The 23,755-nt window shown below is 45.7% G+C and overlaps 1 protein-coding gene across 1 annotated transcript; it reads left to right on the top strand.

The window, feature by feature from the left end:
- The first annotated feature begins 570 nt into the window (after positions 1–570).
- Positions 571–20,619, top strand: LOC114598148 (uncharacterized). The gene is made up of 7 exons (XM_077930611.1): positions 571–614; positions 2,112–2,265; positions 4,184–4,277; positions 14,447–14,565; positions 15,654–15,796; positions 17,265–17,462; positions 18,865–20,619. The coding sequence occupies exons 1-7, from the start codon at positions 571–573 to the stop codon at positions 18,974–18,976; spliced, it is 864 nt and encodes a 287-aa protein (XP_077786737.1). The 3' UTR covers positions 18,977–20,619.
- The last annotated feature ends 3,136 nt before the right edge of the window (positions 20,620–23,755 follow it).

The raw sequence follows: 23,755 nt of genomic DNA, 5'->3' as shown, positions 1-23,755 counted from the left end.
CTTCCCTTCCATGGAAGTCTTTGATGGGAGTTGCTTCAGATATTGTCTTCTGTGGTAGAGACTCTCCGTGGGTGATTCCTAAATCTCACCTTCTCCTTTTTCTGTGATTTTGGACATCTTCTTTGTTGGGGGGGGCGCACGATAGAGCAAAAGTGTACATAGTCCAGAACCCTGGGAAATGGAAGGTTCAAGTCCATGTAAACAGGAACCTGGAGTCATCCAGATGTATGTACTGTGCAAGCCATGCCATTCATGTAGAGATGGAGAACCTGCAGCTCTTCAGATGTTTTAGGACTCATCACAGACCATCAATGGAAGGATACAGGTTCACGATCCATGCTTGAGTACATAAAGGCCATGGGGTGGAGCCAGTAGGCATGGCCCGCAGCTTGTCCACCTCCACAGGTCTTTCTTTTCGATGCCTAGCACACGCCCAGCTTGTCTCCTGTGTAAACAGATGGCATGCCTTTGAGGAAGCCAAAATTTTGCCACAGTTCATGTCAGGCAAATCGGAATGGAAAGGGTCCCCCTGAGCTTAGGAAGTTTGAGAAGCATTGCTTTAAAGAGCATATGGAATATTTGGCAGAACCTCTATTATCGGATATTTCAAAACGGTGAGTTTTGCCGAAGCAACTTATGATTCTGTTCAAGGGTATTCTCAAATGACAACACTGCTTCAATTTGAAGCCACTTAGTACTTTATATTGGCCTTACACTCTCGTGTAGAAGGAAGGTTCCATTACCATTCTTACCAGAGCGTTTTATAGTTGCACGTCTTCCTCTGCTCCCTTGTGCAGCTGTTATAATCATGTTTTGTGACAGATCATGGGGCTTGTAGAATAACCGGAGTGTGGTTTGCTGAATCGACTGTGCTACTAAAGATCAACATGAATATCTATCAAGGTATTCCTCCATAGACTTCTCTGCGCCTTTAGAGATGTTCATTTGCTTGAAATCACAACCTTGAAAATTGCACCATTTATGCAATAAAGAATAAACCAATTTCAATTCTCCTGCCCAACAAAATAACAAACCGTATAAGCTCATCTGGTGCATGCATAAAGTGCTATCTGTCAGACTCAGCTCCAGTAAAGTCAATGGTGGAGAAGAGAATCACAGAATCACAGAATTGTAGAGTTGGAAGCGCCATCTAGTCCAATCTTTTGCTCAATGTGGGGCTCGAATCCACAACTCTGACATTAAAAATCTCATGCTCTGCTGACTGAGCTATCTTAGGGGGAAAGGGGAAAGTGTCAAAATGGAAGTATAGAGTTTACAAGTTGTTCTGGTCAAGGAACAAGCCTGATCCAGAAGCTTTTATAGGAATCAGGGTGTGTTAGGGTCTGGCCTTGTTCAGAGGCTTTCTTGCTGGCCATCTAACAGTTCCCTTCCTTTGTGCATTGCCAGGTGATGTTACAGAGGCCCATCCTAACAATCCCAGGTCCTGGATTCAGTGGCAGAGCACATGGATTGCATGCAGGAGGCTCCCAGTTCAACCCCTAGTACCTGAAGTTAAAAGGACCATTCACTGAGACCTCAGAAGTTGCTGCAGATCAGAATTGACAATGCTGGGGTAGATAGACAAAGAACCTCACCTGATACCAGGCAGCATCATTGCCTTGTTCAGGCATTATGCCTGAACAGGGAATTCCCAACATGATCAGAGAGTACAGGGTAGAGGGGAAGCACTCACGAGCCCCACTTCCAAGAATCCCATGCATGTTGGCCCCATCTACTCCACCCTTCATCTTCTCATGTTGTGCAGGTGGGTCTGAAGGAGACGTCTAAACATGTTTGACTGAATGCGCTTAGAATCCTGTGCTATCAAGGTTTGTGCCATAGGTTCTCCATTTACGTTAGAACCAGACTTTAACCCAAATGCATCTTGGATGCAGAGTTCTAGGAGTAAGTGGACTGTGTTCTGACCCACCTCTGCAATTTCTGCGGAACCAATATCATTTTCAACTCTGTGTTTTGCTCCTATACTTTGTGCACACCAGCCTCGCAGCAGTGAGCTGTAACTCTGTGTTTCCCACCCCTATCCCCTGGGCCTGATTGCTGATACCAGACCAGGAGACCCCTCTGTGACTTTACCATGTGATCTTCTTAAGCTCCTCAGGTCTGAACGCAAGCTGGCTTAGATTGCGCACCAACCATTCATCGCCCTTCTCCGATCTAAGCGATACAGAAATCCCTTTGCCAGTGTTATCGTCAAGGAGCAGAGGGGTTCGCCCGCCCAGCTGTGATTCCGGCATTGCCTCTCCAGTAAGCATTCTGGTTCTGAGTTCTGTGGAAAGAAGCACAAGTTGATGGTAACCTCACTACTAGCATCTCCTTCTGCAGCATGACAGTGCAAACGTTCTCCCTGAGTTTTAGCCATCAGAAACAAGAGACTGTCTATTGTAATAGAAGAAGTAAGGGTGACCAGTTTGGGTGTGGGTAGAGATGGATTGCCTCTTCAGATCCACCTGAGTAAGGACTTCAAAGCACCATGCAAGGTGCTGTTAAAATAAAGTTGGCTCCCCGCCCCCCTAGATTTAGCAGGGTATTTCATGCAGTTTGCATGGAATTCTGCTGAACGGAGCAGGACTTAAACCCTCTGCATCCGCTGATGAGCTCCGTTTAGCTGCTTGGTCCTGTCCATTGCTAGGAAAAGGCATGTGGTATGTCCTGCGGAGGACCTTAAGGTCCATAAATAGCAACACTCTAGAGGTCCTGGGCCCTAAGGAAGTCAGATTAGCCTCAACCAGGGCCAGGGCCTTTTCAACACTGGCTCTGGCCTGGTGGAATGCTCTGTCTCCTAAGACCAGGGCCCTGTGGGATCTGATTTCTTTCCACAGGGCCTGTAAGGCAGAGTTGTTCCGCCTGGCCTTTGGCTCGGAACCAGCCTGATCCCCTCCCCCTCTTTCCTTTTCCTTGACCTTTCCCCCCCCCCCCCCAAAAAAAAGTTTTTGATCTGGACTTCCACTGAAATGAGGCTGCATTTTAAGTAGCATTTTAATCTTGTTTTTAAGTTGTATTTTAATCAATTGTTTTTATACCCGATGTTAGCTGCCCTGAGCCCGGCCTTGGCCAGGGAGGGAGGGGTATAAATAAAAATAAATAAACAAATGAATGTGTAGCCTATGCAGGGTTTAATCCTGTCCAGTCACCCATCAGATGATGTCACAAGTTACGTACATCAGCTGCTGGGCGTGTGGACATGGTTTGAGGGAAAGGGCCTCGTGGGCCAACTTGAGCTCCCTCATGGGCCACAGACAAGAGGTTTCTCACCCTTGCCTTAAAATAATTAAGAAGTGGTCAGGTGGTATGTATTTTTGCTTTTACACTTTTTTAAAACTTTGCAGCTTCTCGCTAGCCTTGCTTTCTGGTGGTTATTTGAGTCCTCAAACAGGCTTATAGACCTCCCAATAAGCCTTTAAAGGTTTGCACCAAGACTTCCATTGCAAAGCTGTCTAGTGGTATTCCTGTGGAATTCTGAAGAGCTCTGAGGTTTATGTGTTGCTAAAGCAGAGCAGTTTTTTTAAAAAAATAACTTAAACTTTTCAGTTTTAAAAATATCCTCTGCTGTTGTGCTCTAACAAAATAATAATAATAATAATAATAATAATAATAATAATAATAATAATTCCAGAGCTCTTACATGCTTTGCAGGCAATGTTTTGGACAGCTTTGCTACTGGCAAAGCCCATGAACCTAGAGAAATATAGAGTTGTATTGACACAAAACAGAGCACTCTGCTCTGTGACAGGGGTGCCAATTTGAATAAAATACTGGGGGGCAAGTAAGCCCCAACCTGCAAAATTGATCACAAGACATGGTGCACACACACCATTTCCATGGCAATGAAGATCTATTTGAGGGAGGCCTAGCCCCCTCAAATATGTTAGGGGCAGAGGGACCTTGGCTCCTATGCTCTGTGCGGGTCCTGATCCAAATGGAGTCAGTTGTTGACATTGTTCTTCAATACAGGGTGGGAGACCCCTAAATCATCCTGATTTTTCAGTCCCCACCCCTAATAAATGTGCCATCCTTTTAAGGTGCTTTTGCCATTTTCTTTCAAATGCGTTGAAAATGTCCCCTGTTTGGAAACAAGCTAAAGTACTGTCTGAAATTTTTGTGCTGATTAAAAGGTATTTGGCAGAAGGGGAAATATTACTAATTTGGCTTCTCCTCTTTCAAGCTTCCATCAGATTCCTTCAAGTATCTCACCTGGCATGAATTAGAAGAGCATGATGTTCAAGGGAACCAAATCCGCTGCCCCCGAGTGAGAGAAGGTATAGAAAAAGAATCTGGTTTGTAGCCTCCATGGTATTAGGAGATAGTGGGGTGTGAATGATGGCAGAAATATGAATTGTCGAGGCAGGTGCCTTGCTTTGGAGCTTGTGTGTGCTTCAACGAACATGCCGTAGGATTGTGCAGACAGACTGATCTATGAGTTCAGTGAAGGTGTACTTCTGCATTGCCATAGGTTGCCCTTTTCAGTGAACTGACTGGGTTTAATAGGTCTACTCAGTAGATAAATCAAAAGATTTGGATAATTATCTGTTGCAGGCCAAATTTGAGTCAGCAGGGTTCCATGTTAAAAGTAGGCTTGTTTGCACTGCAGTCGTCCTGTTTGCATGAATAATAATAATAATAATAATAATAATAGTAGTAGTTATGATTTGTACCCCATCTATCTAACTGGGTTGCCCCAGCCATTCTGGGCAGCTCCCAACCTGTATCAATATATAATAAAAGGCTTCCCTAACCATCCCTGTTAGGCGGATCACTGACTAATAGCCCAGAATGATTGTTGCTATCGTGTCAATGGGAGCTCATGGTTAGGAGATAACTGGATGTCTCTCTGTGTTTCAAAGCCTTCACCAACCTGCTGGCTCAGGCTGATGGGATTTGTAGTCCAAAAAAATCGGTAGGCATCACTGTTGTTTGTTTGTTTCCATTTATGACTTGCTTCCGATAAAATATCTCAAAGCTATTTAACAGTAAGGACATCAACAATAAGAAAAAATCCCACCCCCACCCATCTCCCCCCGCCCCTTTTCCTCCTAATGTCTCAACAAATGAAACTGATTTGTAAAAATGTTACATGGAAAAAATACGAGAGACATTACACATACTTCTGTAAATCAAGAAAATCTTTAATTAAAAAAGGGGGTGAAATAAGAAAAAATGCAACAATTTAAAATAGAAAGCAATTTCAAACCCAGTACCGACAGACTGGGATTTAAAAAATACCTTTAAGAAGCACTGACAAGCCAATGGAAACTGTGCCTGTCTGATATGTAACAGAAGGGAGTTCCACAGGGTGGGTCAGCCATGATGATGATGTTTTTGGAAGGGGGCTCCCTACCTTTGGAACTTCCTCCTGTTAAATATTTCTCCTGCAGGCTCTTTCTTGCAGAGCATGGTGATCAGAAGGGCATATGAATGATGTGATATCCTGGTCCCAAGCTGTATGGGGCTTTGTACACCAGTACTAGCACTTTGAATTTAGCTTAGTAGCTAATTGGTAGCCAGTGCAATTCTTTCAGCAGTGGCACAGCTTGATGGCAATATTCTGCCCCAGTATGCAATCGAACTGTTGCAGTTTGCATTAGCTTCAATTTCTGGACCAACCTCAGGGGCAGCCACACACATAGTGCATTGCAGTTGTCCAACCTGGTGGTTGCCAAGGCATGGAAAGCAGTGGTCAGGCTACCCTGGTCCAGAAATGGTTGTTGCTGGAAGCTGGGGAAAGGCATTCCTAGCCACTGAGGTCACCTAGACCTCTAGTGATGGATATGGATCTAGGAATGCCCTCAGATTATGAATCTGCTTCTTCAGGAGGAGTATGACCTTGTCCAAAGTGGTCAATTTACCATTTATCCTGTGTAAGGATCTGCCAACCAACAGTGCTTCCATCTTGCCAGGATTCAGACTGGGTTTATTGGCCCAGGACTTTAATAATAATAATAATAATAATAATAATAATAATAATAATAATAATAATAATAATTTGTTATTTATCCCCCGCCCACTCTGGGCGGCTTCCAACAAAATATTAAAATACAATAGGCTATTAAACATTAAAAGCTTCCCTAAACAGGGCTGCCTTCACATGCCGTCTAAAAGTCTGGTAGTTGTTTTTCTCTTTGGCATCTGGTGGGAGGGCGTTCTACAGGTCAGGTACCACTACCGAGAAGGCCCTCTGCCTGGTTCCCTGTAACTTGGCTTCTTGCAGCGCGGGAACCACCAGAAGGCCCTCGGCGCTGGACCTCAGTGTCCAGGCAAAACGATGGGGGTGGAGATGCTCCTTCAGGTATACTGGACCAAGGCCGTTTAGGGCTTTAAAGGTCAGCACCAACACTTTGAATTGTGCTCGGAAACGTACTGGGAGCCAATATGGTCTCGGCGGCTGCTCCCAGTCACCAGTCCAGCTGCCGCATTCTGGATTAGTTGTAGTTTCTGGGTCACCTTCAAAGGTAGCCCCACATAGAGTGCATTGCAGTAGTCAAAGCGAGAGATAACTAGAGCATGCACCACTCTGGCGAGACAGTCCATGGGCAGGTAGGGTCTCAGCTTGCGTACCAGATGGAGGTGATAAACAGCTGCCCTGGACACAGAATTGACCTGTGCCTCTATGGACAGCTGTGAGTCCAAAATGACTCCCAGGCTGTGCACCTGGTCCTTCAGGGGCACAGTTACCCCATGCAGGACCAGGGATTCCTCCACACCTGCCGCCCTCCTGTCCCCCCAAAACAGTACTTCTGTCTTGTCATGATTCAACCTCAATCTGTTAGCCACCATCCATCCTCCAATCGCCTCCAGACAGGACCTTCACCGCCTTCACTGGTTCTGAACACCCAGCCCAAACCTCCTGATGATCTCTCCCAGCGGCTGCATGTAGATGTTGAAAAGCATGGGGGAGAGGACAGAACCCTGAGGCACCCCACAAGTGAGAGCCCAAGGGTCTGAACACTCATCCCCCACCACCACTTTCTGAACACGGCCCAGGAGGAAGGAGCAGAACCACTTTATAACAGTGTCCCCAGCTCCCAGCCCCTCTAGACAGTCCAGAAGGATGTTATGGTCGATGATATCAAAAGCCGCTGAGAGATCCAGCAGAACTAGGAAACAGCTCTCACCTTTGTCCCTAGCCCACCGGAGATCATCGACCAATGCGACCAAGGCAGTCTCAGTCCCATGATGAGGCCTGAATCCCAACTGGAAGGGATCCAAATGGTCCACTTCTTCCAGGCGTGCCTGGAGTTGTTCAGCAACCACTCGCTCAATCACCTTGCCTAAGAATGGTAGATTTGAGACTGGGCGATAGTTGGCCATGTTGGCCGGGTCTAAAGATGTTTTTTTAAGAAGCGGTTTAATGACCGCCTCTTTCAGCGGGTCTGGGAAGGCTCCCTCACAGAGGGAGGCATTCACCACCCTGCAGAGCCCATTGCCCAGCCCCTCCCAGCTCCCTTTTATCAGCCAGGATGGGCAAGGATCAAGGAGACAGGTGGTCGGTTTCACTTGTCCAAGCAGCCTGTCCACATCCTCAGAGGTAACAGATTGGAATTGATCCCGTGTAACAAGAACTCTAGCACTCTCCCGCCCTGGCCCTGCTCCCACAGTGGAGTCTAGGTCCTTCTGAATCTGAGCGACTTTATCTGCAAAAAACTTTGCAAAAGCATTGCAGGAGATCTTGGGGTCCCTACAAGGCCCTGGTGGTGCAGGTGGTTCCAATAGATTGCGAACCACCTGAAAAAGTCTCCTGCTGCTGTTTTCTGCAGATGCAATAGAGGCGGTGAAGAAAGGCTTCTTCACCGTCGCTACCGCCACCTTGTAGGCTCAACTCTAACCCGTGTCCGGTCAGCTTCAGAATGAGTTATCCGCCACCAGCGCTCTAGCCATCTCAACGATTGTTTCATTGCCCTCGGATCCATGGAAAACCACGGGGCTGTCCGGGCGCCATGCAATTGGAGAGGGCGTTTCGGAGCCAAACAGTCAATAGCCTTGGTTAACTCCGCATTCCAGCGGGCCACCAGGGAATCAGCTGAAAGGCCATCAACATGGGATAAAGCATCCCCTACCACTCTCTGGAAACCATTTGGATCCATTAAGTGGCGGGGGTGGACCATCCGAATCGGTCCCACCTCCCTGCAGAGGGGAAGGGTCGTGGAGAAGTCCAGTTGCACCAGGAAGTGATCTGACCATGGCACTTCTTTAGTTTCACTTTTACTTAGTGTCAGATCACCAACTTGCACAGCTTCTCCCAGTTCAGAAGTGATAGAAAAATAGGTCTGGGTGTAATCATCCCCAAATTTCCTACTGACCGGCAGCTTCATATACAGTAGATGTTAAATAGCATTGGAGACAAGATGGTATCCTATGGTATCCCACAGTACAGTTGCCAGGAGGCAGACAGATAATCGTCCAATGACGTTCTCTGAAAGTGATCCCAGAGATAGGATCAGAACCAACGTAAAACAGAGCCGCCAGCATGCATCTCACTGTGTCGGCTCAAAAGGATATCATGGCCTATGGTATCAAAAGCTGCTGAGATATCAAGTAACAACAGGGTCTCAATCCCCATTCCTTCTCATGAAAAAGGTCATCCATCAGGGTGATCAAGGCCGATTCAGTCCCACAAGCAGGCTGGAAGCTGAATTAAAAGTGGGTCAAGATAATTGGCTTGCAACCGTCCTGCCGTGACCCTCTCAATCACTCCCCCCCCCCCCAAAGGGGGCATTTGTGACCAGGCAGAAGTTGTCACAAACCAATGGATCTTGGGTGGGCTTTTTCAATAGTGGTTGAATCACTGTCTCTTCCAAGATGGCCAGAACAACTTCCTCTCCTAAGCAGGGCTTTTTTTCAGCTGCCATTATAAGAGAACAAGGGAGGCATTCATGCTAAGTTCTGGCACCTCGTTTTCTAGAAAAATAGACATCACAGCCCCCAGAATATCAGAAGCCTGCTTCACAGTAACTTAGAGAGGAGTTTTCAGTATGGTTGCCCCCATGCTGTAGAACAGCATCTCTGTTGAGATATGACAGGCACCCACAATCCATACTTTGTAGAAACATTTTAAGTGGTTTGGTTTTTCTTTTGACTGGCTTTTCCAGCAAGGTGGAAATGTCTGTGGCTTAGGTCTCCATTCTGTCTTCAGTTGTTTTTGTACTGTTTTAGACTATTTTTTAGCTGTTTTGTTTTTATGGTATATCGGTAAATCAGTTTGAGACAAATGTAAAAGGTGATTCATAAACAATAATAACAGCACTAATGAATTAAACTTTATTGTTTAAAGCCATAGACAGTCACAATATAAATAGAGCAAACAATATATTTAACATATTCAATGATGATGATGATACCCCCACAGCATGCTTTAGAAGCCAGGGGCAAGGATTATCTAGCCCAGTGGTTCCCAATTAGCCAATTACTGAGGGCCCCCTATTTTTTCAAAAGTCAAGCCACGGACCCCCTATGTTTGAAAATTTTGATAACTCTATGGTAGTTACCTCTGCAAAGCAATTCTTTGAACAAAATTTAGGGTAGCCCCTAATAAGCAAAGGATTTTAGGTACACTTTAAAAAACGGACCATAGAATTTGGGATATTACCATGCAAAAATGACAAAAACTTAGTTGGAGGAGAGACACAGGGTGGGACCATGGACCCCCAGGGGTCCCCAGACCCCTAACTGGGAGCCACTGGTCTAGCCTCTTTCATTGCCCTTTGTTGTCTAGTATACCAAAGTGCAGAACAGGCTCAGCAGTGCCAGAGGGGGTGCTCAGAGAAAACTCTATCAAGAGAGTATCATGTCTCACTTGTCCACTGTGCCACTGCCCCCTGGAAAAATGACTCCATTTGGGTCATCCCCGCCTCCTGCCAAACATTCCCTCTCCACCTTTGTGAATTCAGGATCAGCTCTGGTTATTAGCCAAATGCTGTATTTGATTAATGGATCTTCTTAGTAAACTTGACGCAGCTTACAACAAAGAAATGGCCCATGCTAAGATGTTACAGAATGTTGGGAGCTTTCATAAGAAGCAATCACCTTACCCATTCCTCTGTACCATAATAAAACACATGCCATGGGATTTTGGCAGCAAACACATTTATTTAAAGTGGCAGAACAATGCAAAGCAGGTAGAAGATTGTGGAACTGCCAAATCCAAAGCTAGGCTTGTGTTGGCAGGTTAGAAAATGTGGGTTCTTCAGGAGGGGGGGTGTTTCCTTCCCCCCACTTTCTGCCAGCTGAGGATTTTAATGGATTTTAATCCCCATTGGTCCCAGTGGAGGAGAAAATGAGTATGCCAACCCAGGACTGGCATATTTCTACTCTGGAGGAACAAGAGATTTGGACAAGCCTCCCTAAATCCAACTCACACACCCCCAACACACACACAGAGCACCTCCTTTTTGCCCTCCGCTGTAGGAGCACAGACAGCAGAGGACCAACAGCCACTGAGGCTTTCACACCTGCAGTGAGGAGACCTAGTGGATCATCTTCTCTGTATCTCTCACTCTCCACCCATGGAGAGGAAGAACTGCAAATCCTATGGCCTTTATGGCTTTCTAGGCACCATGCCATAGGTCCCTTAATTGCTCCATTAATTGGTTAGTTAAAAAGTAGCTGATTGATCAGTTGGCAGCCCCAATTATCATGTTCAATTGGAGCTACACAGTTTATCTGTGTATGGGCCTGCAGCTGATACATACTACTATCCCAGCGATCAGGAAGTATGAAGAAATCATGGAACAGAAAGGAATAAAGCAATCAAAACCTGGCATCGGAGATAAGAAGTAATTTGCAATGAGAATCAGTTGAAAGAATTCCAATTTGTTTTCCTGGCAGCCATCATCATCCCTTTCTCCCCCAAAGCAATCTTGAAAGCAATCCAATATGGCAAATACATTATCGTAACAATGCAGGCATCCATGATCGTCCCAACTTCCATTTCAATGCTGTCTTTCTGGGACCTAGATGGAGATCAGTTTTGCCAGATACAGCTGTCCCGAGATCTAATCCCCAACCAGTTATTTTATTCACTGCTGTTGACAAACAATAAATATGAGAAAGATTATATGAGAAAATCCTTAAGATATGGGAAACTGCATGGTTGTGCTGTCATCCCCTCTTGAATTTGGTCTTGTAAGTTGTTGTGTTTTTTTTACTGTATCAAAAACCTACGGAGCCTGTTTGCACAGAGGCTGACAGTGGGAGAAAACAAATACGTGTGTCTGCAATGGGAAATAAAGACTTTTTCAGAGCACTTTAAACTCTCATTTATTTGTTTTGTTTTATTAAAGAATGCATAACCCACTTTTCATTGCTCTCACAAGGTGGTTTGGAAATTTCAAGCTACATAAAGGTAAAGGTAAAGGTACCCCTGCCCGTACGGGCCAGTCTTGACAGACTCTAGGGTTGTGCGCCCATCTCACTCAAGAGGCCGGGGGCCAGCGCTGTCCAGAGACACTTCCGGGTCACGTGGCCAGCGTGACAAAGCTGCATCTGGCGAGCCAGCGCAGCACACGGAAACGCCGTTTACCTTCCCGCCAGTAAGCGGTCCCTATTTATCTACTTGCACCCGGGGGTGCTTTCGAACTGCTAGGTGGGCAGGCGCTGGGACCGAGCAGCGGGAGCGCAACCCGCCGCGGGGATTCGAACTGCCGACCTTTCGATCAGCAAGCCCTAGGCGCTGAGGCTTTTACCCCACAGCGCCACCCGCGTCCCTAAATTCAAGCTACATAGGGATGTATTAATCACACAAATCATTTTTTAAAAAACCCAATCCTAATAAATAATCAGCAGCAAATCACAAAATCACAAAATTATCCAGGCACATCAACCAAACACAAAAATAAGTCTATAGAAATTTTTTAATAACCAGTAAGGATGAGCCATCCCTATGGATGAAGGACTAAAAAGGTCTTGTCCCTCAGCCACTGATCTTAAACCTTGGGTAGGTTCTTATGCATCCAGGCAGCCTTTCAGATACATATTCTGTGGTGCCAGGTGTGCATAGAAGCAACCAGAGTCTTAAAGTGCACTCCTAGTTGTTCCTTGGCGAGACAGGCTTGCTGTCAGTGCCAATCAGCTGATCAGCAGTGGAAGCAAGCCTTGGTGGGATCAGTAACACTGCTGAGGTACCAATTGGCAGCACAGCCAATCCGTGCCCAGTCAGCTGATTGGCCCTCGCAGCATAGTTCCAAAGGTTGCTAGCAAAGGAAATATTCACAAAGGGTCATCTAATGTCATTTGTGATGCCAGCCCCTGCCCATCTGCCAAAGTGGCCTATGGGGGAGCTCAGCATCGGACTCGCTGACCAGATCCTGTTCACTGACCCTGGTTTAGAGCTTTAAAGGCCAAAGGTAAAGGTAAAGGGACCACTGACAGTTAAGTCCAGTTGCGAAAGACTCTGGGGTTGCGGCACACATCTCGCTTTACAGGCCAAGGGAGCTGGCGTTTGTCCGCTTCACAGCCAGTTTTTCCAGGTCATGTGGCCAGCATGACTAAGCCGCTTCTGGCACAACAGAACACCGACACCCGAGCAGCACACGGCAATGCTGTTTACCTTCCCGCCAGAATCTGCTTGCACTTTTGGGTATGCTTTTGAACTGATAGGTTGGCAGGAGCTGGGACCGAGCAACGGGAGCTCACCCCTTCACAGGGATTCGAACCACCGACCTTTTGATCGGCAAGCCCAAGGCTCAGTGGTTTAGACCACAGTGCCACCCGCGTCTCCCTTAAAGGCCAAATGCGGCCCATTACATTGGGCCCAGAACCCAAAAGGAAGCCAGTGTAGCTAGCCCAGAATTGGTGTGCAGTAATGCAATCTGAAGGGACGCAGGTGGCGCTGTGGGTTAAAGCCTCAGCACCTAGGACTTGCCGATCGAAAGGTTGGCGGTTCGAATCCCTGCGGCGGGGTGCGCTCCTGTCGTTCGGTCCCAGCGCCTGCCAACCTAGCAGTTCGAAAGCACCTTCGGGTGCAAGTAGATAAATAGGGACCGCTTACTAGCGGGAAGGTAAACGGTGTTCCGTGTGCTGCGCTGGCTCACCAGAGCAGCGATGTCACACTGGCCACGTGACCCGGAAGTGTCTGCGGACAGCACTGGCTCCCGGCCTATAGAGTGAGATGAGCGCACAACCCTAGAGTCTGGCAAGACTGGCCCGTACGGGCAGGGGTACCTTTACCTTTACCTTTTTAATGCAATCTGAACACCTGGCACTTAGCCTTAATGGCTCTCTCTCACAAAGTATATATAATGTACTCCAACTATGGAGTTGTCTTCCCAGGGAAGTCCACCTGGCAGGAGAATCATTATCGTTTTGGCACAAGGCTTTACCTCCAGGGATTAAATCTTTAATGTTTTGTCTGCTGGTCTGGGTTTGATTTTGTGAGCTGGTTGTTCTAATAGTGGCTCCTACTAGTCTAGCGGTGCAAATTTTGAAACGCAATTGCTTTTAGCGAGCCATATTTCAAAAAGGACACCCCAAAAGTTGTTGAGCTAAAAATGCGATTTTTAGATTGACTTGCCTAAGATCCAAAGATCCAGGACAAAGAGCCACTTTTCTGAAATTTCCTCCCAATGTCTATTCCGCCTTTGAAATCTCAGTAATGTCTGGGAAGATTCGGAGGTATGGCAGCCCTAGTTCGTATGCTATTTGTATGTGTTTTGTGTAAGTGGCCTTGAAACTTTTGAGGTGTAAGGCACTATAAATATATGTGTGTTTGTATACAAGTGTGTGTGTGTGTGTGTGTGTGTGTGTGTGTGTGTGTGTGTATTACACATACATGTACACATATCCCCTCTTGCATATTTCTAAGCTTTGAAATATTCTGCTAAGATATAAGGTAAAGGTAAAGGACCCCTGGACGTTTAAGTCCAGTCAAACTTCACTATGGTATGGTGGTGCTCATTTCGCTTTCAGGCCAAGGGAGCTGGTGTTTGTCTGCAGACAGCTTTCCTGGTCATGTGGCCAGCATGACTAAACTACTTCTCACACAACAGGACCCTGTGATGAATGCCATACCAAATGGAAACGCCGTTTACCTTCTTGATGCAGCTGGTATGCTTTCTAACTGCTAGGTTGGCAGGAGCTGGGACAGAGCAATGGGAGCTCACCCCGTTCGTGTGGACTCGAACTGCTGACCTTTCAATCGGCAAGCCCAAGAGGCTCAGTGGTTTAGACCACAGCGCCACCTGTGTCCCTCTGCTAAGATATAAATGATAGGAGCAGGAATATAATATTGAGATGCCCTACTCCCTTCCCACCTCTTCTCTGCCAAAGCGTTATACTGTCTATAACATTAGTGTCTCACATTGAATATATCTGATCTGTAGACAGGCCTCTATGAACTGAAAGCAGAGGTGCTATGTGTACTTTTGTAACCCCATAAAATATTAATAAAAACTATTTTTTGAAAAATATTGAGGTGCATATCTATATTTCTGAACAGGACCTTCTGAAGAAGAGCGTTTTTTCAGAGGAGAGCATCACACTCTGTGTGCCAGAAAAAAACTGACAGAGAATGAGAAATGGGAACAAAGACTGCAAGAGAACTGGGAAAACTGTGTGGTAAGGACTTTTTTTAAAATTGTGGGCTTTATTTTTTAAAAAACATTGCTAGTAATATCTCATTCAGGCTGCATTCCTATACACTCTTACAAGGAAGTAGGTGTCATTGGACTCCTAAATTATTGTTTCTGACTCTGGATAAAAAGTATAGGACTGTCAGTGCAGTTTTAAAAATATTTTATTTAAAGAATTTGTATCCTGCACTTCTGCCAAAAAAGGTTCCCATAGCAGCTTATAGATCACAACAAGACAGTCCCTACCCTTAGGTTTATAATTGTAAAATATGGGGCACAAAAGGAAATCTGATTAGGAGGAAGGAAATTTGTACTTATGTATGACATCCTCCTACCTATCAAATTTCCATTTGTGCCACATCTTTTTAGATTACAGTAATCGCTTATTCTTATTCTTCCTCTACTACTACTACTACTACTGGATTCTCAACCCTGTCAGGTAGTTTGAACCTCTGCCAAAGAAGGCAGCAAAGCTTGTCAAATTTGTCACCCTAATTTGTTAGCAGTTATAGGTATAATAGAGAGCCTATATGCAAAAACCAAATTAACTCAGTGAGCCTCACAGTAACTCAGCCATCTTGCTGAGAAGTAAGGAGAGTTCTGCATTGCATGGGAACCAAGGGCCAAACAGAGATGTGCAAAGTAATCTCTGCTCCCTTTAAACATTTATTGTATCCTTTAAACATTTGCAATCGAGCTATGGAATCTGGAGATCTATACTGGAACTGTGACAGGGGACATTTTAACCCTTGCCTCTGTACCATTTTCACCCCATGAATATCTACCAACACCACCTCAGAGCTGTGATATGCATTTCCCAACAGAGTAAATAACAGTTTTGGAAGAGATTTTTCTTGGGAAAAGAACATGGTGGGATTAACCCTCCCACCTCACCAAATTACTCAAATACATATTGTGGTCTACTGGAGTTGTTATTTGCAAGACCTGAGATGCATTCTTGTCTAGTTTGGTCTTGATGCTGTCATAAACATTCAGTGTGCCAAAGATCTCCACTTGACTGTTCAGCTAAATGGGATCTATTTGTGTGTTCTTTGAATTCCCTCCCACCACCAGAGTTTAAATCTTTCGTACCAAGACTTGGGAGACCTTTACCAGGTAGAAAACTGCAAAAGGATTCTCCGACGTCTAATCCGAGTGGAGAGGCTTTGGCTGGTGGACAACTCCTTGACAGATCTAAGTGCCATATGCTTGCCAAGGTAATTTGATTATTATTGGGACTTTTCCAAGCATTAAGTAAGTTAATAGCAGAACGATGTATATCCCATGCATCCACAGTCACGATTGCAAGCAATTTACTATAGTGGGTTTAAATCATTAGATCACGTTATACATCATTTGTTGCAAGCGCCATTTGGAGAGGTGTTTTTTTGGCCACTAGAAATTGCACTCGACCTTAGTTCATCCAAGTTTTATTCAGCTTGGAAACTAGGGTTTCCCAGTTCAGAAAAGAAGATCCTAGACAGTTCTGACCCTGGCAACCATAGTTTGCCAGTCTGCATGAAAAAGGGGGGGTAATGGTTGAGAGATTGTGCAAAGCTAAGGCTTCTGCAGGTCTTATTCTCAGTGTTGTTTCACTGGAACATTATCTCATCATCCCGGAAAGTAGCACACCCAACTGTAGCATAAGGTAAAGGGGTAAAGGGACCCCTGGCCGTTAGGTACAGTCGCTGACGACTCTGAGGTTGCGGCGCTCATCTCGCTTTATTGGCCAAGGGAGCCAGTGTACATCTTCTGGGTCATGTGGCTAGCATGACTAAGCCACTTCTGGCAAACCAGAGCAGCGCATGGAAATGCCATTTACCTTCCTGCTGGAGCGGTACCTATTTATCTACTTGCACTTTGACATGCTTTTGAACTGCTAGGTTGGCAGGAGCAGGGACCGAGCAATGGGAGCTCACCCCATTGCGGGGATTCGAACAACCAACCTTCTGATTGTCAAGCAGGCTCTGTGACTACAGCGCCACCCGTGTCCCATAGCACTGTAGCGTAGCCGGTGCTATATAAACAACCTGAGAGAGGCAGCCAGGTGAGAGGCAGTGAAGAGTGAAAGATGCTGTCTGTGTTGCAAGGAGGGAGAAAAAAACCAAGGCAAGCTTTTTCCCCCTGAAGGGAAAGGAAAGTTCCAAAACAAAAAGGCAAATCAAGGCTGGGAGACATTTACTGTAGCTCTTGCAGCGATACCAAATAGTCTCTGTGTGGTCTTATCAGAAAGGGAGTTTTTCCACACATTGGTTAATTGGAGACTTCTGGGTTTAATTGCCGCAGGTTGTGAAAGGGGAAGCAAAGTGGCTGTTGACATCTTGGCTAATTGTGTCAAGAAACTGTTTTCCAAATGAGCCCCTTCACTGACACAGGAAGAGTGTCAGAGAAATGCAATGTGAAACCAAGCTGATACGGTCCTCATCTGAGGTCTTGACCGTTTCACAAACAGATCTTTGAGCATAGTTCTTGCAGCACTGGAGAACTAATTAGCACATTTTCTGGTGCCTTTTGTAAGATAGTGTCAGTATGGGGGTCCATTGAATTGCTTCTTACAAAAGAATCATTGTCTACATTTTCAGGACTTAAAATAATAACCTCCCAAAAAACCCTTATTGTTGTAAGTTGGAATGTCTTTTTCCCTGCATGTAATAACCGATCGCACACATTTAATGTGCTTTCCAGATGCAAAGAGCTGAAACTCAGCAGAAATCATTTTACATCCTTCAAGCAGCTGCCAAAACTACCTGCGATTCAACATCTGTCCCTTGATGAGAACAACATTGAGACCCTACATGGGCTGTGTGCCCTGAGACACACTCCACTGGAGTCTCTCGTACTCCAGAGGAACCCCTGTGAGTTTCTTGACAACTACAGGCAGCTGTAAGTTATTGCACGCCACTGGAGTGTATTTAGTAACAAGTCGGTCTGCAACAAAATGTTGCAGCGTGTCCAGTGTCTCATTTAGTCAGCCACCCCCTGCTCTCCACTCCAATAGTCTGTTCCAGGGGTGGGGAACCTGTGGCCCTCCACATGTTGCCATGTTGCAGCATGACAGCTCCCATCATTCCTGACTCTTTCTCCACCCTTCTTATCCAGCTCCCCCCTGCTAACAGTTACTTGCTTCTCTATGACCAGTGGGCAAGTTGGGTCCTCACTGGTATGTTGTGGAGAAGAGGGAGGTTGTACCCTTGAATTACCCCCCCCATCCTTTTGTACTTTGAAAACCATGGGATTCCTTTGAGTCTGCTGACACCTCCCTCTCATACATGGATAGGAAACATAGGACTTTCACAGAGTCCGATCGAGGATCCTTCTAGCTCAGTATTGACTGGCATGGACTGTCTAGGATTTCAGATAAGGGATATTGTGAGAGCCGGGTGTGGTGTAGTGGTTAAGAGCGGTGGACTCGTAATCTGGTGAACCGGGTTCGCGTCTCCGCTCCTCCACATGCAGTTTCTGGGTGACCTTGGGCCAGTCACACTTCTCTGAAGTCTCTCAACCCCACTCACCTCACAGAGTGTTTGTTGTGGGGGAGGAAGGGAAAGGAGAATGTTAGCTGCTTTGAGACTCCTTAGGGTAGTGATAAAGCGGGATATCAAATCCAAAACTCTTCTCTCTCTCTCTTCTCTATCTGGAGATGTCAGGGATTGAACTTGGGGCAGCGTTTCTCAAACTTGGGTCTCCCCAAGCTGTTGTTGGACTACAACTCCCATCATCCCTGACCACTGGTCCTGCTAGCTAGGAGTGATGGGAATTGTAGTCCAACAACAGCTGGGAACCCAAATTTGAGAAACACTGACCCAGGGGGGGGCTTCTGTGTGCAGTTCAGATGCTCTGCCACTGAACGATGGCCCTTCCTCTGGTATTGTCCTGAGTGGTGGTGCTTTGCATACCGAAACACTTCTGAACACTGGTAATATAAGGAATTGTGTGTTCTTGGGAAGCATGTTAAGTTGTTCTCAGATTCACTGATACACCCAAAGGCATGGGAGTTGTAAGGCAAGGCACATAACCTTGACCTCTGCACCATGGAGTCAGTCAAAGCATTCTACTCTCACATACTATGCTCACTTAGAGTTTAATTTCTGGGCACCACTGTTTCCTTTGGTCTTTCTAGTGGGTCCACTAGTGGCAAAAGTGAGGTTTACCAACACACACACACCAAATTTCAGGGATGGAGAGCCCAAACTGGAGAGGGAGGGTATGGGAGCAAAATTGAAGTTAAGGTCAAGGGCATGGGATGGTGGAAATTAATTTACTCCTAAATCATATTCTCTTCTAGTGTGTTCTCTAACTTGCCAAACTTGAAAATGCTGGATGGGATCCTGAAACTGCCAGAGGACTGTCCTCCACCGGAAACCAATTTCATGTCGAAAATATGCACCATCCTATAGCATTATATTTTGTGAGAGGACTGAAGGACTTGCCACAATTCAAAGAATGAATCCTGCGAATGCACAAGTCTGTTTCCTGACCTTGCGGTCATAAATAGAGCAGCTTGTATGTCGTGCCAAAAATGTCCAAATTATGCACCACAGAAAACCAAAATATGCATGTATATATACTTAATTTAGAGTATGTTTCCAATACTTTGTGGAGGCTGAAGGTGGCTTCAATGGAAAGGAGTGCCTATTTTCAACTGCAGTTGGTTCACCAACTTTGACCACTGTACTCCATGCTCTGGTGACTTCCAGATTGGATTGCTGCAACATGCTCAACATGGAGCTGCCCTTGAAGATGACTTGGAAGCCTCAACTGGTCCAGAAATGCAGCAACCAGATTACTGGCTAGGGTTTAGGGCTCACATAGCTCCTGTTTTAAAAGAGATGCACGGGTTGCAATTCAAGGTGCTTACACTAGTGTTAAAAACCCTAAACGACTTGGGCTCCAGATATCTGAAGGGTTGCCTCCTTCCCTGTAACACCTCTTGGGTGTGAAGATCAGCTGAAGATTACCTTTCGGTAATTCCACCAACCTTGGAAGGAAAGGGCATTCTCTGCATCTCGCCACCATCCTTGTATAACTTTCACATATAAGACACACCTCTGTAACCGGACCTTTGGCAATGGGGATATTCATTTTCAGAACCCGTCCTGTTCCTTTGATTGTAAATGGTTTAAACTGATCATATTATTGTATTTCTACATTGCCGTAACCTGCCTTGTGGTGAAGGGTGGGTAAGGAATTCTTGTCCTCACATAAGGAGCTATATATCCTGCTCCCTCCCCCCCTTTCACCCTCACAACAACCCTGTGAGATGATGGCTAGGATTTGAACCCGGGTCTCTCCGGTCCTAGTCTAACATTTTAACCACAATGAGATTTGGCCGAAAACCTTCACACTTTTTATTTTGTATTTTGATGGACTCTTATAGAGCAAACAGGCCTCTTCTTCTCTTAAAATAAAAACGAAGGGCTTATTCTGACGCCGTTACCTGGCTGATGCTTCTGCTCACTGGGTGAAGAAGTGGCCATGCTTTCTCCAGGCTGGTGACCTCTGGGTGTTTTGGAATTTAGCTCCCATGAGCCTAAGCCAGCATGTCTGGGGAGGACAGCACTGGAGCAGCTTATTGAGGTTCTCATGGTTCCCCTGACCCCCAACCCAAAATGGGTTGGGGTTGATGGAGGTGAGATTGCCTGTTCTTTGTCTGTAGTAAATAAGTCTATTCCCATTGCAGCTCAGCAAAATAGGGTGCTATACACTTCCCGCTACTCCAGCCCCCGATTGGTGAGAGCTTACAGGAGCAATACGCAGGTTTGGAGAGCTCTCTAGAGACTTGCAATATTGTAATATGTGAATTTCTGTACAACTATATTGTTATAGGTTTGAAGGGGGGCAAGTATACCATACTATAATATGTACAAAAGAGTCAAGTTCCATGGTGCTTTCTGCAGCGTAATTTTATAAGTATATTGATGCATACATATTTTTACACCATTATTATATGCACTGATGTATATCTATCTATCTAATTGCTTTTTACTTTAGGGAACCTGAAGCATATAAGTGTGTACTATGTGTATAATATTGTACGTATAATAACACATATAATAATACATATAATACTGTTTGTGTTTTATCAGAACTGGGGGGCATGGGGCTTTCTTACCATCAAGGTTAAAGAACAGGACAAGAATTAGGAGAAGTCCATACAGATAACTTTGACGCTAATATTTTCAGAAAGTTCCGTCTCCGGAGCTTCCGTATGAGAGGAACAGAGAGTTATGTATGGCAAAGTAGCAGGCAAAGTATGGCAAAGTGTCACCAGAAGACCCTTGAGCCTTCTAATTGTTTCCTACAAAGACATACTATGTCCTGCCAGAGAATGTGTTGCGCTGACAGATAGCCAAAACATTTGCTTTCTGCCCTCTCCCTCTCCAGCTGATTATAATCAGACCCTTTCCATTCATGGTGACCACTGACCTGTCCATCCCCAAAATTGAAAACTGCAGCAAGCCTGTGGAGAGAATTTCTTGGTCATCAGCACTAAAAGAGAAAAATGAATTTAAGCACACATGTGCTGATGGATGCTCTGATCAATTTGGATGCATGTACAAAAGCACGCAGGGGCACCGTTACGAGAACTCGAGTCAGGCGCATGCTATTAAGCTGTTTCGGAGCCCATCATTTTTCATTTGTGAACTCAATCGCAATATTTATTTCAGGTGGTGTGCACTCTGCCACGCTTAATAATTGAAAGTGCTGACAATAAGGAATGGGGTTCACAGGCAGCATATGCCGGAGATCAAAGGAACTGTATAAACAAATGTAATCAGTTTGAGAAGAATCCTGCAGGCTGAGACAGTGATGAATTAGCAATGACCGCTGCACTCATGAATAGTCAAGGGACAGGATGTCCCTAAAAGCAACAGAAATGACAAGATGCTTTAAATATGGAGAAACAATTGACACTGAAGAGTGTGTTCGTTGTCCTAGCACCGTGGTCCTCCATGTACAAGACTGATATCCTGGGGCTGTGGATGTAGACAGAGAGAGAGAATTGACAGCAAGGGCAACCTTTCTACAATGATCTTGAAACTTTGTGCTGGGGCATGCGAAAGGACTGCAAAAAGGCACTGCAGTGTCCATTGCCTGTTTTAGTCACCACACTGGATGCATCCATTATGCTAGACACATCTGGGGGCAGAGTGGTTGTTGCGATGATCCCTTCTTTTATCTCCCACCTTATGGACAGGGGCATCATCCCATCAGATGGATTAAGAATGAGCTGGGATAGCTCAGTTGGTAAAGCATGAGACTCTTAATCGCAAGGTCACGGGTTCGAGCCCCATGTTGGGCAAAAGATTCCTGCATTGCAGAGTTGGACTGGATTAACCTTGTGGTCCAGCTCTACAATTCTATGATTCTAAGAATGAACTGGGATTCTTTGGTTATTTACTTAGAGCAGGGGATTTCAGGCCCAGGGGATGCAACCCTACAGGCCTCCTTATTTGGCCACCAGGATCCCACCTTGGCCACATCAGTCTCCCAGAGACACCCATCACAGCCCCGCTGCATGTCCTCCCAGAGGGCTTACAATTGAGACAATGCTTCTTGCTTGCCTAGATGGAGGATGCAGTAGCATTCGTGTATGTATAGAAACCTCTGACCTTTACCTGTAGCCCACTATACCAGAGTCACATCTGTTACTCTGCCCACTAGTCCTTCTGGCCCTGCTGGATCTTGAAGGATGCCTACAAGGGCCTCTGGGACCATATAGCACTGGTCCTAAAGGATCTACATTGGCTCCCAGGAGGCTTCTGAGCACAATTCAAAGTGTTGGTGCTGAAATGCATACCCTCCAACATCAGATGAAAATAGGGACATTTCTCACTCTCCCTCAACTGACCCTCTGTAACTCCCCATTTTTAGTGGAAGCCTGGGAGTGGGGTGAGTTACACACATTTAGGGTTAGTTACATACCTACTTGATGCAGCTTTCTCTGCATGGAGCTGTGGAGAGGAATCCCAGAAATATCAGAATTTGCCCCCCCCTGAAAAGTCCCATTCTTAGGGATAAGCAGATCTGCCTGTTTCTTTTTCTCTGAACTTCCCCATTTTTCCAACCTAAAATTCAGTTTTCCGCATCAAATGATAATAATAATAATAATAATAATAATAATAATAATAATAATAATAATAATAATAGTAGTTGTCGAAAGCCCCTGGCCTGATCCAGCAACCTCTTATTATGTTCTTATCACCATTTATGGCTAATGGCCATTGATAGACTCCCATGGTTGACTATGTTTAGACTGGATAAGAGGAGACTGGGAAGAGATAAAAAAAGGTAAAGGACCCCTGACAGTTAAGTCCAGTCACAGATGACTCTGGGGTTGTGGCGCTCATCTCACTTTACAGGCCGAGGGAGCTGATGTTTGTCCCCAAACAGTTTTTCCAGGTCATGTGGCCAGCATGACTAAGCTGCTTCTGGTGCAACGGAACACCGAAACCAGAGCAGCGCACGGAAACGCCGTTTACCTTCCCACCAGAGCGGTACCTATTTATCTACTTGCACTTTTTGGTGTGCTTTCGAACTGCTAGGTTGGCAGGAGCAGGGACTGAGCAACGGGAGCTTACCCCGTTGTGGGGATTCGAAACGCCAACCTTCTGATCAGCAAGCCCAAGAGGCTTAGTGGTTTAGACCACAGTGCCACCCGCATCCCTTTGGGAAGAGATAGCCCTCTTCAAATACTTGAAGGGCTGTCATGTGGCTGATGGAGCAAGCTTGTTTCAGAGATTCTAACAAAGCATTAGGAAGAACTATCTGGTGGAACGAGCTATTTCATACCGCCTCAGAAGGTGGTGGACTCTCCTTCGCTGGAGGCTTTCAAGCAGAGGTTGGGCGGCCATGTGTCAGGGATCCTTTATCTGTGGTTTAGTCTAGATGGCCCTTGGTGTCCCTTCCAACTCTACAATTCTATGATTCTATGACTAATCAATGGGTACTAGTCTTGATGGGACACGTGTGGTGCTGTGGTCTAAACCACTGAGCCTCTTGGGCTTGCTGATCAGAAGGTCGGCGGTTCGAATCCCCACGATAGGGTGAGCTTCTGTTGCTCTGTCCCAGCTCCTGCCAACCTAGCAGTTCCAAAGCATGCCAGTGCAAGTAGATAAATAGGTACCACTGCGGCGGGAAGGTAAACGCCGTTTCTGTGTCCTCTGGTTTCCGTC

This window comes from Podarcis muralis, chromosome 6, assembly GCF_964188315.1.
Source record: "Podarcis muralis chromosome 6, rPodMur119.hap1.1, whole genome shotgun sequence".
In the NCBI taxonomy this organism is placed as follows: domain Eukaryota; kingdom Metazoa; phylum Chordata; class Lepidosauria; order Squamata; family Lacertidae; genus Podarcis; species Podarcis muralis.
Note: the sequence above shows the minus strand (reverse complement) of the source record. Positions and strands in the feature narration are given on the sequence as shown.

Coding starts and splice junctions, on each gene's coding strand:
- LOC114598148 (XM_077930611.1), top strand. CDS start 571: ATGGAATATTTGGCAGAACCTCTATTATCGGATATTTCAAAACG. Junction 14,566..15,653: donor AGAACTGGGAAAACTGTGTG/GTAAGGACTTTT, acceptor TCCCACCACCAG/AGTTTAAATCTTTCGTACCA. Junction 17,463..18,864: donor CTTGACAACTACAGGCAGCT/GTAAGTTATTGC, acceptor ATTCTCTTCTAG/TGTGTTCTCTAACTTGCCAA.